This window comes from Tiliqua scincoides, chromosome 1, assembly GCF_035046505.1.
Source record: "Tiliqua scincoides isolate rTilSci1 chromosome 1, rTilSci1.hap2, whole genome shotgun sequence".
NCBI classification, from domain to species: domain Eukaryota; kingdom Metazoa; phylum Chordata; class Lepidosauria; order Squamata; family Scincidae; genus Tiliqua; species Tiliqua scincoides.
In genome coordinates this window covers 293389339-293406973 of record NC_089821.1, presented here as the reverse complement: position 1 = coordinate 293406973, position 17635 = coordinate 293389339, and the positions used below count along the sequence as shown (strand labels likewise).

Sequence of the window (17635 nt, the reverse complement as noted above, 5' to 3'; positions counted from 1 at the left end):
GCAGTAAATGTTTATTGGGCACAAGCACTGCCCGAGAATCAGCACTTCCTTTAAAAATATATATATATATAGTTTCTAGTCCTGTGAGAAACAGGCAAGTCTAACATTACAGTGTCCAGGACTTCAGTTTCTGGACTTCTTGAACTTCCTTTCCCACGACAAGAAAAAAAAAGTCAGGAAAAGTGTGCTTAGACCACACAGCTCAGATCGTATATTTTTTCTTCCTTAAGCAGAGACACCCAGCCCCATTGAAAGCCCCTTCATTTGCCCTTAACTCATTCATCAGTCTCCATCTTGACATTCTGCCCACCAACCCTCATATCTAGCCGCAGTTCACTTGCCTCCACGTACCTCCCCACATGGTACGTGGTTAGTAAAGTTATTTTAAATAATCCCAAAAGCACTTTCCACAGAATTCCAATTCTAGCATTTCAGTTAACACACACCATGTTAGAAGAACAGTGCCACATCCCCAAGGATTACAGATTAGTCAGAATCAAACCAGTATGAGAGCAACTGAATTAAGATTGTCATAATATGAAAGGCAAGCACAAGTTCATTTATTTATAGCAAAGGTCTTGGGTTACAAGAGGTCAGTTCTTGCCATCTTGAAGAAATGTTAAACGGGATAAGTTATTGCATACATGTGCATTATAATTTAGCAGCAAGTCATTCATAGAAAACAATTTTCCCTTCCTACTGCCTTTTTTGGTTTAGTCTCTCAATTGTATAGATATATATATATTTTCAGCTTTTACGAAGTATGTAACACCACCTTTAAGTTAATGGTCTTTTATTGGAAAAAAAGACTAGCATTTACAACTTGGAATGGACACAACTGTAAATATCTTGAACAGCAATGTTGATCGTTGTGCTGAAGTCCACAGGCTACTCAGCCAGCTCCAAGTCTCAGTAGAGAAGGTTTTTAAAAATGAGAGAAAGAGAGAGAGGGAGGGAGAGGGAGAGAGAGTGTCCAAAGATCCTCCTCCCCCTTGGTGAAGGTTTCTTTTAAAAATTTTTGTGAACGGTAACAGCCTGACACCCGTTTCACAATAGTGCAATGCAGACAATATTAAAACCAATGTTTAACACAGACACATCATCCAGGGTTGCCTTCATTTTGGAACACACACTGCTACTACATACAGGAGAACCTTTCCACCTTCAGGGGGGGTTTTCCACTAAACATTTTGCACCCCTCAACCATTTTTGCTGCATACCATCCTGAGGTATAGACCAATTTGAAAGTAAACCAGCTATGACAATTTAGATAACTACGAATTGAGTCAGAAGAACCCACTTTTGGACCAAAGAGTGGATTTTTTTTTTTAAAGATTAGTTTGATGTTGGTTGTTGTTTTTAAACTGTTTTAATACAAATGTCTGACTGTGCTCAATTGTCAAGCTGCATGCATGAAAAACTGGCCAGCCCAAACAGTGTAATAGTCATTAGCAAATGGAACTTTGAGGAGTTCACTAAGTGCTTTCTTTTTTTTTAAGGTAGTACAATTATTTATATTGGAAAAACAACAACTGATGTTTAACTTGATCTTTTGGGAACAGGACCACCAACCATTACATGCAGTTTGTGGACAGAAGGTATTTCGACATTCAGTTTTGCTATACAGAAACAGAATGAATAAATGAACATTTTTTTTGCAAGAGGTAAGTAAAAGATTCAATTTGATTCTTCTAGAGGAAAAAAAGGTGAAAGGAGGTCTCTTCATTTTGCAGTCATCATCTGTACGAATTCTGAAAGATAAAACCCACTGCTTTTAGAATCATGAGAAAAGGAAGTGGTTTACCTGGGTGCAGAAACCATTAGGCATAACTATTTTAGAGATCATGCAGTGAGTAACTTTAGTCTTATGCAGGCATTTTCTTCATTTTCAGCTTGAGCATATGGAGGGGAAGGAGTGTGCCTGCTAAGGGCCGGGATGGTGTAGTGGTTCTGGAGTTTGACTTAGACCTGGAAGAGCCAGGTTCAAATCTCCACTCAGCCACAGAGCCTCCTATGTGATCTCGGGCCAGCTGCAAATTCTCAGCCTCACCTACCTCACAGGATTGCTGTGAGGACAAGAGGAGGGAAGGAACTATGTATAACCTGAGCTCCTTGGAGGATGGGCAGTATAAAAACGTGGGAAAACACACCACCACCCACCCCATGCCCACTCATGCTCTGGCCCCACTCCTCCATCTCTCCCCAGGTTGAACACTTGCCTCTGCAGACAAGCACAGAATGCAAAGAGGGCTGAAGGAGTGTGCTAGCACAGGGATGTTGCTAGCCAATGTGCCCCCATTCTCCTCCCCACCAATGTCCAAAATGAATAACTCCACACATTCTAGTGTCACCGTTTTGGTTTTCATCCCTTCAAAATGCTAAACAGGCATAATCCTTACCTTCATAGTTGACTTGTCCGTCTCCGTCAATATCTGCTTCTCTGATCATTTCATCTACTTCTTCGTCTGTTAGCTTTTCTCCTAAGTTTGTCATAACATGACGTAGTTCTGCCGCACTGATGTAGCCATTGCCATCCTGGGAAGGAAGCAAGTGGCAGAGGACTAAGATTACAAGAAACATTATATTTCAGCACAGTCTGCAAGCACCGACAGTTTGAGTTCAAGTCATCAGCTGTAAACATATCAATCCAGCTCATTTACTATAGAGAAACCCAACACAAAGAACCCCCAATGGTAAGAGCAGTTCAGTAATGGAAAAAGCTGCATAAGTAATGGCAGATACCAGGTCCTGACCATGTCCAAGGCAAGGTGATATTAGGCCTCTACCAGACAGGTTTGGGTTCCTTATTGTAAAGAGAAGAGTCTACTAGACAACTTGTGTAGTTTCGGAAGTCTCTGGGGGATTGTGTAATCATCTGGGGAATATGAAATTCTAAAAAAGTAAAGAGAGTTCTAGATGGATAAAGAACTGGACTCTATATGCAGCAACACCTTAGCTCATGTATTCTTGTCAGCTTAAGGCTATTCACTTGTTTCTCTGACCCATGTGCATGCTCACCATTCCCACATGTGCTGGACAAAACTATAAAGGGACTGCATGTTGGGGGGGGGGGATAGCCAGTACGTGTGGTTCATTTTCCTTCTTACAGACTTCCTGAATATGGGATGGAAGATTAGTGAACAGCCCTTGTAACGAAAATGAGTGAACAGTCCCTTTAATAGAAGAAAAGTTCTGAAAGCAAGCAGCTTTACATCGATGCTTCTGTGCCACTGCCCTTTCTTCCACCTTACATGAGTGCCTCCATTGTGGAACTATTCTCTTACAGCACAATCCTATCTTGCGCTGGAACAGGCAGGCCAAGAGGCTTGCGCTGTATCCTGCGCAAGATAGGGCGCTAAAGAGGCTCAGCCAGAGGTGTGGGGAAACTTCCTCTTACGCCCAGGTAAGTCACTGCAGCCCTTATGGGTCTCCTCAGACTTGCACCACCTCCTGAGGTGGCATAAGTCCAAGGAGAGCAGAGCAGCTTGCAGCTGCTCCACGCTGCTTGAGAAAGGGGGTTGGGATCTGGCATAACAGCTGAATTCCAGCCCCACCCATTCGCCCCCAGGACTGCGCTCCCTCCCCCCTCCTCCCCAGAGCCTTGCATCAGCCAAGCTCGGATGACACAAGGCTTGCTCTGCAAGTCGCCATGGAGGCTGGATGCAGCCTCCGCTGACACAGCTTGCTCCCAAAGAGGCGCAAACATGCTTTACGGCACGTTTGCAATCTTCCTAGGCTGGCGCAAACGACTTGTGCCAGCCTAATGCAAGGTTAGGACTGTGCCCTTAACGTGTCAAAGCATTTTAATATGTATATAATAGAATTCTAATGGCATGGCAGCTACATGGGGCTGACATTTTGCTTAATTCTGTGGTCAACAATTTTTCTGCAAGTGCAATGACTCTAGTAACTAATTGCTCCAAACGGCAATAGGTGTTCTCCCATCTTTCCTTACAAACAAGCAACTCAATGGGATCCTGGATGCCTTCTGTTCAAGAGCTACACTCCATCAAAATTAAAAAAAATTAAGCAAAGAAAATCTGCCCTCTGGGTATTTACATCAACCCAGAGAACACCCAGTTAGGTATTCAAAATGAACTTATGTCCACTGAGACACAATATTTTTTCTTTGATCAGACACCACAGCTACACAGCATTGACAGACTGTGAAATTTACCTCCAGCCCAATTTCTGGAAGTTGCTTGCCACGGGGAAAGGTTTTTCCACACAAAGCAAGTATTGTATTGGCAACCTTCAGTCTCGAAAGACTATGGTATCGCGCTCTGAAAGGTGGTTCTGGCACAGCGTCTAGTGTGGCTGAAAAGGCCAATCCGGGAGTGACAATCCCTTCCACACCGGGAGCAAGTGCAGTCTGTCCCTGGTCTGTCTCCCTGGCTATGGGCCTTCACAAATGTCTTGTTTTAGCCAAGGTATGACCTTTCACAACCAATCACTATGGAACATTTTCATTCAGCACAGAAAAATGAGGGGGCCAGGACCGCAAAGTGTCACCCCCCTGCCTAAAAAATGTCACTTCTGGTTTTCCATGAAAATCGGAAGTGCCATTTCTTAGCATTTTGAAGGCCCCGAAGGTAGCCTCCCCAGCCCTTAAAAGGCCTGGAAAATGCTCCCCCCCCCCAAAGAAAAAATGTTGGCAGGGGGAAGGCTCACGGCACCCCCCCCCCCGCAGGATGCTGCCTATATCTTTTTCCCCCCTGACTCCCCAGGTACGCCAGTGGGGGGGACACACACAGAAGATATGCTTTCCTCCCCTTGGCAGCAGAGGAATGAAAAATGGATTTTGCAAAGCCAGTCATGAATCTCAGTTAAAGGAATCTACAAAACTGACACCAGGCTCTTGCCAATGCAGGTATCCACAAACTACAACATCATGATGAAGCCATCTAACAAACGAGAGGAGAGATGGCTACTAATCCAAGCAGAGGTACATTTCTGTATTGGTTTCAAGAGAAGAACTGTACGTATGGGATAGTATGTTGAGCTTGGAGCAGGAGACCCAAGTTCATGTCCTCATCCTGCCATCCTCACAGGAACATGTTACAAGGACTCAGCCTAACCTGAATTCTAAATGGGATAAAAACTTGGCATGGAAAACTGTCATTCTCTTACCCTTAGAATTTGGGAAGAATTCAGTTATCAGAATATGCTACCTGTTCAACAAGGAACCATGACCGGCCTTCCTTGAAAACCACCAGGAGTCTGCTGACTAATGCTGAATGCAGTGAGAGTACGAACCAGGGCTATCACACACACATCATTGGCATTATCAGGGTTATCATGAGGCTTTGGAAGTCCTTCACAATCCTCTGGCCTCAGAAGATAGAATACCTGAACAGAGCATTAGGGATACAGCCAAATCACCAGCCTGAACAGTTCAAATATCCAGTTAACACTCCTAGGCCGCACCTTGTCAAAGACTCTGAATGCCTCACGGATTTCTTCCTCGCTGTCTGTGTCTTTCATTTTTCTGGCCATCATGGTCAAGAATTCTGGGAAGTCAATAGTGCCATTGCCTTTATAAAAAAAAGATAATTTTTAAAAACTTTTTAAAAATTGCTTTGCATTGACAGAACTAAAAAATTGTCATTCAAGCCTTTCTATTCTTGCTTTCTTCTAGAAGCCTAATTTGAACATGAATGAAAGCAGTCCAACTTTAACTATTTATAGTCCTTTGGATAATTCACCTTTTAACAATTCTTTCTTAACATGGTCTTGACCCTTGCCACTCTTAAGTACACCTGCAACCTCTTTTAAAACCCCTTTATAGCGGCAAATAAATAGCTGCAAATAAGCAGCCCAGCAAAAAACACTGCTAAGAGCTTAGACACAAGGTGCTCTTAGTCAGTTAATAAGCAGCTAACAAGAGATAGAATCTGGATATCCAGACACACTTCAGAACAGTTCTTAAAACATTCCATTCAGCTTGTATTCTTCTTCTGCTAGGAGACAGTAGCTAAGTATAACCAAATGTGTCAGGTTACCACTTTGTCCACTAGGGGCACTCCAGTGCCTCCAGCAAGTTTCAGATTCCAAAAAGGTATAACTTCTTAGGAGAAACCAAATTGGTTTAAAACTTTCCTCATCAGCCTGATTCCCCCCCCCCTTCATCATTTTTCATTCCCTCTCATTATAAACTAGCAATCAGAGGATTTTGCAGAAACCCATACATCCAGACTTGTATTTGTATTGGCAACCTTCAGTCTCGAAAGACTATGGTATCGCACTCTACTTAACCTAGTATTCATTCCACAATCTTATCCTATTCCAGCTTTCAATGAACCTTTCAAGATGCAAAAGTTCTGTTGCTGGCTCCCCGAAACAGGAATGGAATTCTAGCTCTGAGTGACTTGAGGTACAGATCTAAAGTGGAGAAGCAGCATAGGTTAGAGGTCTTGACCCATGTGTAGTAGGGAAGGGAAAGAAACATTTCCATACTTGCTATGTTCCCCCCTCAATGACTAGGCATATTGCCCCCCACCAATCAACCACATTTTCAGTGTTGGGGGGGTTGGGCACTTCCAGGTGTTTACAAGTACGCCCCTTTCACACCAATGCTGAAAGCATGGTGGGGGATTGACCAAGAGTTTAAGCCTTGCTTCTCCCTCCGCACCCTAACACAGACATGTCCAGTACATCCAGAAAAAAGAGCGTGTTTCTGTACATGACTCATGACATAACTCTGCATATGATCCAATATGTTCCTTGCTTTCAATCAAGTGTGCTAGTATAGTTTGTGGAACAAGCCTACAAAATACAATAAAATGTTAATTCCCAACCATTCACTAGAGTGGCAAAATTCATAGGATTTCTCTGTTTGGGGAGAAATTTGATAATTGAAATCTGTTTTATAATCTGCGGATTTAAGGGCCAAATCCTATTCAGCTTTCCAGCACTGGTGCAACCATGTCAACAGGGCTGCACGGCATCCTGCAATGGGGGTGCAGACTTGGAGGCCTACTTAACGTAAGGGAACATTTGTTATCTTACCGTGCGTTGCACTTTGGCTGCATCAGTGCTGGAAAGTTCGATAGGACTGGGCCTTAAGACACACTAACCCATTTATTACAGTTGCTCCTTCATTTTCTAGATTCCTCTGGACTAGTGTTTTTCAACTGGTGGAACCAGTGTACCACTGGTGGTATGTGAGATAGTGTCCAGTGGTATGTGCGGCACCCCTGGACACCTGCTGCCCAACAGCAAGAATGGGATGCTATGCACCAAACAATGGTAGGAGACTCAGCTTGGCAGGCAGAACTCCAGCACGCTTGAAAAGTCCTCCTGCCCACCTGACCCTCTTAGATGTCTGACACTGCAGAGCTGCTTATCTTCAGGCACCATTTTTTATTTTGTTTATTGCTTCCAAAATTATATATCTGTTGGAATGACCATAACCATTCTTATTAGGGCCTTAAAAAGCACTGTATGACCAAGCAGGAAAGTCGACCTTAGATAAGATTTCTGAAAATACTAGCCAGCCGTTTTTGGAAGAGAAAGTCATTTATATAAGAATTGGAGGTGGTTCACATATTCAAAACACTTACCATCAGCATCTACCTCATTGATCATGTCTTGTAGTTCTGCTTCTGTTGGGTTTTGACCCAGCGACCTCATGACAGTCCCAAGTTCTTTTGTTGTGATGGTGCCATCACCATCCTTGTCAAATAGGGAGAAGGCTTCCTTGAATTCTGAGGACAAAAAGGAAGTCACATCATCACTAGGTACTGTGTCAACACCATTACCAGTAGTATTAACCAGGAGCTGTAAATATATATATATATATATCAGTTTTCATCATTGGGGAGATTATGATCCTAGTGAAAGTCAATGTGTCATAGTGGCTAACGTGCTCGATATGGATCACAGAGAAGAGGGTTCAAATCCCCACTCAGCCATGAAGTTCAGAGGGCCAGTCTCAGCATGGCCTATGTTACAAGGGTGATGTGATAACATGAAATAAGCCCTGTATATGCTGTCCAGGGATAAAGATATCACAAAGGCAGCGTATTAGTTAAGTTGTCCTCAGCCATACTAATAATTCCTTCTTATAACAATTAGCAGCCCCCTACAGCTTAAAAAAAAAAATCTTTTCTTATATTTCACATCTGCTGTTCAGATAATGCAACTTCTGTATGCTAGAAATTACTAAATATTAAACCACCAATTATTTCTTTCATGAGCTAGTTGCATTTCTCAGCTTATAAAACAGCATGGAATAGAAAATGCACTTCAGAAAACAGCTGCTGTAAATGCTGTAATGCAATACATTAACGTTGGGACAGCAACTGAACACATTCAGTGAAATTCAAAACTGAGTGGGGATCTGAACCCCAGCCTTCCACACTGAGTTATCCAAAAAAAAAAAAGTGGCTCAAAAATTTTCAGGTTCATAAAATGCAAAACAGTGAAACTTGATTGATAAGACTTATCTTTCTGGCAGAACCAAGATTAGCAAGGCAACTGAATTTAATTATTTGTCTTTTAAAAAGTTGATGCAACAAAGCAATCCCTAAGACAACCTGTTTGGTGTTAACTCAGTGCAGACCTGGCATTTTACACAGTGCTACTTAGCATTTGTATAGCACTTGAGTATTCAGAAGCATTTAATGCACACTTTGGAAAATCCTTATAACAATCTTACAAGGTAGGTAAGGCCTTCCTCAAATGGCGGTAGGGGGAAGAGGGTGTAAAGAAGAGAAAGAGATGCTTGCTGATGGCCTTTTAGCGAATTCATTGAATAATCAGGGCTGCCTTGATTCACAGTTCAGTCTTCACCACACTAGCTCCAGATTACAACAAGTAATCTTACCAAGTCAGCGGAACTATTAGTCACATATGAATAAATACCTGTGTGTTTGTGGGAAAGCACCAAAACTGGTCAAACCAGCAATTCCAGGGTTCTGCCAGCATGCGCTAGAGAGCGCTAGGTCAGAGACGGACAAGTAGTAAGTAGTGGCTTATTGACGGACCACTGGACAATTTTTGGTAGATAAAATGTTGCTGGGATTCTTGCAACCATTAATTATGGACTTGGGGCACAATCCTAACCAACCTTCCAGCACTCAGAAAAGGGCAATGCAGCTCTAAGAAAGGGAACAAATATTCCCTTACCCCGAGAAGGCCTCTGTGACTGCTACCCAACTGCAAGATTCAGCACATGCCTCATCGGCACAGCTGTGTTAATGCTGGAAAGTTGGTTAGGATCTGGGCCTAAGTGGACCTTGCTTGGATCTAGTAAGGAACTCAATATGTTCTTCAGCGTATGCTGGGTCACTTAACACAGATTAATTACACGTTCAATATTAAGAGATCCTGAATCCTGTGCACTTTGTTTGCACAAGCAGCAGACCATAGAGATTCTAGTAATCTCAGTTTAACCTACCTTACAGGGCTATTGTGAAGATAAAACGAAGCGGGGGGGAGCGGATGGGAGAAGGATTACCATGTACCTTTCCCAGGCTCCTTGGTGAAAGGGCAGGTAAAGAATGTAATCAACAAATGAATAGTGTGGGGAAGAGGAAAAAAAGAAAAACAGAAACCATATAACCTTGTCAACCTTAGCCTTATCAGAGCAACTGTCCAAGAGCCCATAACACTCTGTATTTTCCCTTTAGGTCATCCCTGTTCTGCATAGAGCAGAAGTAGTGATTTCATGTATCTTCTGTTTTTCATTGTTCAGGGTCTGAACATTTCTCTACCTCACATACATGGCTTCCTTTGAGGATTTTTCTCTCTACAATTATAATGTCTCTCTCTCTACAACTACCACTTATTGAAATGCATTTGGTTCTCGTGCCCACACGGTCCAACCCATTCAGCGTTTTTGGAGGTACTAATGGTCCAGCCCTTACAAGACTTACAACAGCAAAACAGAACACTGTTGTAAATGGCCACATGGTGGCACACAATGTGCAACTGGCACCCATTTTGAAACTGCCACTGCCAAAGGCAGTGGCATCCGCAGCCCACTGGCCGAAACTGGTGACCTATGGGTAAGCAGGTAAGCTGGCATGGGGTGGGGAGGGGGAAGACTGGGTGGGGAAGGACTGGAACATAGGAGGGAGGAGGTAGATCTGCAGTGTGTGCCAGATCCTATTCCTGTTCCCTTCTCCCTTACTCCCCTTGGTTCTGTACAAGCTGGCACAGATCTGGAGACCCATTCAGGCAGCAGAGGCTTACTCAGGGTAAGGGAACATAGTCTGTGTACCTTGAGAATACCTCATAACTGCCCCTCACAATAGGATACAGTGCATGCTCTGTTGGCACAGCTGATCACCGGGGCGGTGGTTAGGACTGGCCTGTAAGCCCCTGAAATGCGTATCAATTTTCACTTCAGCTTCTATTACAGTGCTTTGTAGAACCAAATTAGTTCTCTAAATACAAACAGGAACACTAATTTTTATAGATATTAAAACTTATCGGTATTAAGAAATGAAATCTTGGTACAACTGTCTGAAATACAAATTGTAGAGAACAGTAATGCTATTCTGAAGTTATAAACCTGCTTGGGGAGTCACTCCAATAGGCATCAGGATGGGTAAAACAATTACATCTTTATTTAAAAAAAAATTAAATCTCAAAATTTAACATGACTATTAATTATTCCTAATCTCCGTGTTGTAGCCTGCTTATCTATGCAAGACCCAATGTGGAGTAACCTAACTATTGAGGTAAGCATAATAAAGATTACTTAATAGCATGTGTTGCCATTATTGTGAACTTCCCACTTAGCCCCAGAGACCAACAAATCATTGCAGGTACTAGGATCTGGGTGAAACCATCCTCCTGTACGTCACTAGGGTCATCCACCTACTACAGCGTGTGTGCACTTTTTCTTACCTTGTAGCAATCTAAGCCCCAAAATGTGCTTCTCAAATTATTAGCATTTATGACTACCAACCAACAGTGTGGACATTTTCCTTTCCGCCTCAAAGAGAAGATGTTCTGCCCGTGAACTGCCAGCTTTTGCTTCAAGAAAGTTTTGGGCACTTAGTCTTCGGGTAAATGGTCTGGATCAGTGTCCTTGCATGGACGATGAAGAGCCAAGAGGATCCACTCATTCCACAACTGCCCCTTGTGTCCTGAAGCAGCTATAACGGTATAGTGCACAAAAAGGGATGTGGGCTGAATGACCAAAAGTTTTTGATTTTGCTCCTGGGTGGTATGTTGTCAGAAACCCGCACGTCTTAACTGTCATAGTAATCTGTTGGTATACATGCTTATTCAGGAAATGCGTATTACACGATGGGAAACTGGATTTCCAAGAAATTAGTCTTTTCTTGTTCAAGAACTGGTTTACTCTGATAAGAATGCACCATCTTGAGAAACAGCCAAGCAATGCCAGCCACCAAAAATGTTCTGTAATATTTTTATACAGTATTCAGAAGAGGTTGCTAGGCCAACAGAAACTATCTTCCTCCAATCAGAATACTTACCAGCAATCTGTTCTTCAGTCAGCTGGTCAGCCTACATAAAAGGACAGAAAAGTATTTCAGAATATTGTTTACCTGTAGATGTGCCAAACCACAAGACGCAACTGCAACTCAGAGGCAAGATGATATAACATTACACTAATCTTTAGCATGGCAGAAGCACCCAGCAACAAACCACCCCTCCATCCACCAGGGAAAGCCAACTGGGTTGAGATGACGCAGTACAGAGGAGTGACACAAGATGCCCAGCCCACATTCTCACCTTCCAACACAAGCAAGCCAGCCCCGTCACACTTGTCAAGATAGGTCCTCCTTTTTCTGATTAATGTTGTGGCATGCTTTCATTGTAACAAAGAAGCTCCCGCAATGGTTATTGACACAAGTGCAAGATGTGGGCCGCTGAACAATGCCAATTCATTACAGGGGTTTCCCCCTCCCGAAGAAAAGAAGTTCAGTTAGACATATCCAGGACTCTGGGTCCAATCCTATCCAACTTTGCAGCCATAATGCAACCAGACCAGTGGGGACATGCACTACATCCTGTGGTGGTGGTGGTGGGGCACTCACAGAGACCTTCTCAAGGTAAGGAAACATTTGTTCCCTTATTATTCTGTAGCTGTACTGCAGCTGCATCAGCACTGGAAAGCTGGATGTGATTGGGCCCCAAGTTTAAGATTTCAACCCATTATCAAAGAGTTATCAAGTCAAAGAGCATCTCATATGCATTGACCATATCATAACATGAACCCATCAGGCTGCTGGGTGAGCAGCACAATTCTAGAATACCTAGTCAGGGGTCTGTTGAACTGCAGCCTAAATTCACCATATTATATCCCATCTTTCTCCCCTCCCCCCATCATGGAACTGAAATTAACATATACAATACTTTCAGGTGATCACCCAGGTACTGACCAGATCCAGATCTGTTCAGCTTCAACAAGGAAGCAGTATCATGTGCCTTCACACCGTGTCCTAGGACCTTACTCTGCAATCCTACCATTTAAATCAAAACTAGGATGCAGCTTCACTTTTGCTTCAGGATGCCAGTGTGCTGCACAGCTTAGGGAAGTGTTAAGCTCCATGCATTCCAATGATGCAAACAAGTGCATGTACAGTATTTCCACAGTAATGCCAATGCAATTTTTTTTTAAGAATGCATAACTTTGGCAGGATTATTAAAGCACTGCTTCCAAATCACAGGTAGTTGTCACTACTAGGGCCAAATACCACTCCAGATTTTCCTTTAAACAGGTGTATATACAAAGACGGACACTGTTACCCAAGCAACTTGTGCGTATCACATCAATAATATTTTCCCTCCCAAGCAGTGTGCATGCTGACACATGAAACTGTGCTGACACATGAAACATAAGGCAGCCCTTTAAGTTGGCTTACTTTGTTGACGGTCAGGGAACGAATACGTGGACATTAAAAATGGAAGCTGCAACCTACATTCCAAAGTGCCATAATTGACAGAGAAGATTTTTGAAGCATCTCTCAAGTGCTACATGAGTGCTTCATTGTTCACCTTTGCAGCTAAAAGGGGACTGGGGGTTTTCAAGGCTGGCATGCATCTCAATGCCTGGCTGCATTTTCAAATCTTCTGGCGCTATTGTGACTTTCCATTGAATTAAGAGCATCCTGAGAAAGGCTCTGTTTGGGGTATTTTTTTTTTATTTTTTTTTTGCAAAGTCGAAACATTTGTTGCTGACTCCCAATGTGAAGCCTTGTCCTACCTCCTCCCAGAACCTAGCAACTGGATTTTCCTTTGGTGAGTCAAGTTGACGTTGCAATTTACATAATATAACAGAGCAATACAGAACAGGAAACAGGACCACACCTCATAGAAAAAGAATGCAAATCGAGAGAGAACCAGTGTATAGGAAACTCTCTCTATGGAACGGCACAAATCCAGGTTTTGGCCATATAAGTTGCTACCATACAAAGCATCTGGTTTGCCAGCCTATGCAGCAGGCATAAATACACATTTCCCCCGGTTACCAGGGAAAAAGTACCCAATACAGTTCTGAAGGAGGTACCCCACCCATACAAGCCTCTCTCTTTTTCCTCTTAATGACATCTAATGATGTCAGCCCTCCCAACAGGATGAGAGGGAAGCTGGAGAACCACCCCATAGGGCCCATAATCATATTTGGCCATCTGCAGCAGAGCCTTATCCTCTTGACTATGGGAAATGGAAGCGGAGATTTCCTCCCTTCCCCTCCTGATAATCTACAGTTTCACTGTATTGCGGCAGATCTCAGATGTCTATTGTGGAAAAATAGAGAGACTGAACGAAGAGAAAAGAGATCACAATCTAATAACTGATGTCGAAGAGGAAAATAAAAGTCAGTGTAGTCAGCAGTCACTGAACAACTTGGGTTTAAATGAAGCTGCATGAAAAAGCTAAAAAAAAGTTTAAAGTGATCTATTCTTGCTATACCAGGTATAAAGGCTTTCTCCTCACAGGCTCCTACAGAGCTACAACCTTGTCTTTCGACATTAAACAGCAGTCCAGCAGCAGGCAGCTCTTTCTTGGCACCCCAGAGACCAGCCAGTTCTCCACCTACCACATCAACACACTTTCCTGCAACCAGACAGGACACCTCCCCTCCCACACCCACCTAACCTTTTCTTCATATCTCCTTGATCGACGCTTCCTTCTGCAAGCAAGACAGTTTACCCCAAAACAAGGATTCTCATTCCCATTAGAAACCCCATAGGTTTGTACCCTCTACCCTGGTTGCCTCTTGGGGTTAGGGTGGAGGGTGGAGAGGAAGAGACATGATGTAATGCAGCCATTGGAGGTTTTTAGTATTGCTGCGTTTGAGGGGCTTGGGAAGGGGGGAGGAGTAGAAGCAGCGCAATTGCTGCAGAGGTTCCCCTCCCCCCTTACCCTGCGCAGTGCAGCTGGTGTAGGAGCTGGGATTGTTTCCATCATCCCTTTGACACCCTCCCAGCCCTCAATGGCCGTCCCCTCCCAAGGAAAGGGATATGATCTCCCCCATCACTGAATACTGAATGTTTTGGAGTTTCTGCAGGAGGAAGACTCCCCTCAAATCTTGCAGGCATTGCCACAACAGACGTAGATCACACCTCTGTTCACCAAATCCATCAATGGGGGGGGGGGGAGAAGACACAGAACCATACATCCAAAGGCAAGATCAACCCACCCACCACCACCCAACCTGCAGCCATCAACACTAGCCTGAAAAAAAACTGATTGCTCCCCTATTGGAAGACACTGCAAGGCATGGGTTGAATGGTCACTTTGAGTATTCTGAGAGCACAACAAGGTTGTAAAAACAAGAAAATGGGTGTGCGGGGGGGGGTGTTTTCACTAGATTCTCTACACAAGCTTGTCTCTCTAGAGAAGGTCAGAATACACACCCCGTGCCAGGATCTCACCCACTGAGGCTACAATCCTATCCACACTTTCCTGGGAGTAAGCCCCATTGACGCTAATGGGACTAGAGTCAATGAGTAGCCATGCGTAGGACTGGGCTCCAAGACTTTCCATCAGGAGGAGGAACATTCAACTCCAGGCAGCAGGCATCGCCTCTCCACCTCCGCACTAGGGGCGCCTGATGCGTAGCCAGGGAGTAGGACCCTGGGTTTCATCATCATCCCGGAGAGATGCCCCTCCAGGCAAGACAGGAGTGTCCCTTGTGTGGGGAGGCGGATAGGACCGAGAGCCCCAGCTGGGGCATCACCGTGGGAACCATCTGCCCGAACCGGCGCGGTCGCCAGCCCCCAAGTGAGGGTGGCGCCCTCGCCATCCACCGCCCTGCGAGCCCTCGCCAAGCGGGAGCTCCATCCTCCCGCAGCAGCAGCAGCAGCGCCCCAGCCGGGGTCAGGCTGTGCAGCTGCCCCGCTTCTCCCGCGCCTGTCTCAGCATCCCCGCCCAGCCTCTCTCTGCAAGGCAGCCGATGCCACTTGCGGGCTGCTCGGAAAGAGGCACCGGCTGCAGCCCAGCCCTTTCGCTGCGGGGAGGAGGAAACCAGAGCCCCGGCGCAGGGAAGAGGCATGTGGGTGGGTCCTGGAGGGCCGGAGAGCCTTCCTTCCTTCCGGAAAGATCCAGCGAGGCTAAGCGCACAGCCACCCCTTCCCCAGGCTGGGCGATGCCACCCAGCAGCCCCCCAAAGACAGCCCTGGGGGAAGGCGCAGCGGTGCCCACAGCCGCCCCCCACCACAGCACCCGCTCCAGCCCCCCCATCCCCCGGGTGGCTCCGATCCTCCGACAGATCTCCAAGCAGAAGGAGCCGCAGCGCTGGCTCCGAGCGCACAGCCAAGCCTGGGCTCCTGCGAGCAGCAGCGCGCAACCAGCGAGAGAATCCGGGCGCTGAGCCCCATCCGATGCCTGTCTACTCAGAAGGAAGTCCCGTCAGAGTCAATGGGGCTTACTTCCAGGAGAGTATGGATAAGCCTGCAGCCTCAGAGCGCAACCCTGGGCACGTCTACTCAGAAGTAAGTCCCATTACAGTCAATGGGGCTTACTCCCAGGAAAGTGTGGCTCGGCTTGCAGCCGCGGCAGCTCCAGATGCTTCTCCCGGCTGCGGCGCCTTCAGCACCAGCAGAGCCCAACCGAGCCTCTCGTGGCGAAGCTGCGGGCTGGCTGGCTGGCTGGCTACCTACCATGGTGGGTGGCGGTGGCGGTCTCTGGGCACGGGCGAAGGCGCAGGAGGCAGGCGGCGGGGCTGCTGCTGCGGGTGGCGCGCTCCCTCTCCTCCTCTCCGGCCAAAAATGCTGGAGGTGTGAGGCTGCGCGCTGCGCTTTTATATGGAGGGCTGTATCCCTCCGCCGGAGCAGCGCCTTGCTCGGGCTCTCTCCTCCCAGGACTGTGGCGTGTGGCAGCAGCAGAGCGACTGCAGCGGGCGGGCAGCCCTGCCCCCCACCCCTCCCCTCTGCCAGCCCAGCTGGCAGGCGGCAGGAGAAGGGTCCCTCTCGCTCCCTGGCCTGCTCCCAGAGAGAGAGAGAGAGAGAGAGAGAGCAGCATTCCCAGTGCCTGCCTGCCTGCCTGCCTGCCAGGGATTGCAGCAGATGTTTGGGGGACTGACAGCCCCATCCTAGGCATGTCTACTCAGCAGTAAGTCCCACTAGAGTCAATGGAGCTTGCTCCCAGGAAAGTGTGACTTGCAGCTTTAGATCCCCATCCTAGGCATGTCTACTCAGAAGTGAAACCCATTAGAGTCAATGGAGCTTGCTCCCAGGAAAGTGTGGCTTGCAGCCTTAGAGCCCAATCCTAGGCTTGTCTGCTCAGAAGTAAGTCCCATTAGAGTCAATGGAGCTTGCTCCCAGGAAAGTGTGGATAGAACTGCAACCTCTGAGCCCAACCCTATGCCTGTCTACTCAGAAGTAAGTACCATTTTAGTCAATAGAGTTTACTCCCTGGTAAGTGTGCATAGGGTTTCAGCCTGAGGTAGTCGGCATCCTCTTGCTGGCCTGAGAGGCAGAGTTGTCCCTTTAGGCAGGGAGAAGGGGAGGTCTGGGCGCCCACCCTCTGAAGTCACTGCCAAGTCTTCAGAAGCTCCACAGCAGAAGCTCAGTGTGTGAGCCACATATAAGGATTTGTTTTGTCACTGGCTCAGCTATGACAACAAGATCTAGATTCTAGAAATACTCCAATACTCACCTGGAAGCAAGTCCTGTGGCTGCAGCATGGCTTGCTTTGGAGGAAACGTGAATGAGATTGGACCACAGGAGATGGATGTGGACAACCAAAAGAGGTCCTGAAAAGCAGCTCCCTTTAGCAGGGATGTCAAACCTGTTTCATACAGAGGGCCAAAGTTAGCATTCTGAGGACCAGAAGTGACATCATTAAGCAGATGATGACCAGAAATCAGCACTTTGTCCTCACATAGAAACTCATGCCTGCTGACCTCCCTTGATCAAGAGGTGAGAGACCCCAATTATCAACAAGGGCTGGATAAATTGCTTCAAGTGATCACATTTGACCCATGAGCTATGTTTGACACCACTGCCCTATATTGTCAATGTGTCTGTGCATAGGCCATGAGTATGTCATCCAGATATATTGCTATATAGCAACTGAATTCAGCCCTCTTTCTGACATACAGGGGGAAAGGAAGGAAGCGGAGGGGAGAAAATGCAGTTGGCCTTGCCCAGCTTTGGGACATATGTTTGCATTCACTAAAGTAATAAGTTGCAATTGTACACTCCACTTC

General features: G+C 45.8%; 1 protein-coding gene across 1 annotated transcript; it reads right to left on the bottom strand.

Annotated features, from left to right (window-relative positions):
* Positions 1-538: 538 nt before the first annotated feature.
* Positions 539-16290, bottom strand: CALM1 (calmodulin 1). Its single transcript, XM_066628346.1, has 6 exons — positions 16086-16290; positions 11454-11484; positions 7563-7706; positions 5428-5534; positions 2400-2535; positions 539-1751 (listed from the first exon to the last, which is right to left on the bottom strand). Exons 1-6 carry the CDS (start codon positions 16086-16088, stop codon positions 1723-1725), a joined length of 450 nt encoding a protein of 149 aa, XP_066484443.1. The 5' UTR covers positions 16089-16290; the 3' UTR covers positions 539-1722.
* Positions 16291-17635: the final 1345 nt, after the last annotated feature.

What these genes read in the sequence shown, in the direction of transcription:
- CALM1 (XM_066628346.1), bottom strand. An exon ending in GACTGAAGAACAGATTGCTG is followed by an intron (nt 7,707 to 11,453) that starts GTAAGTATTCTG and finishes TTTTGTCCTCAG; the next exon opens with AATTCAAGGAAGCCTTCTCC. An exon ending in CAATGAGGTAGATGCTGATG is followed by an intron (nt 5,535 to 7,562) that starts GTAAGTGTTTTG and finishes TTTTTTATAAAG; the next exon opens with GCAATGGCACTATTGACTTC.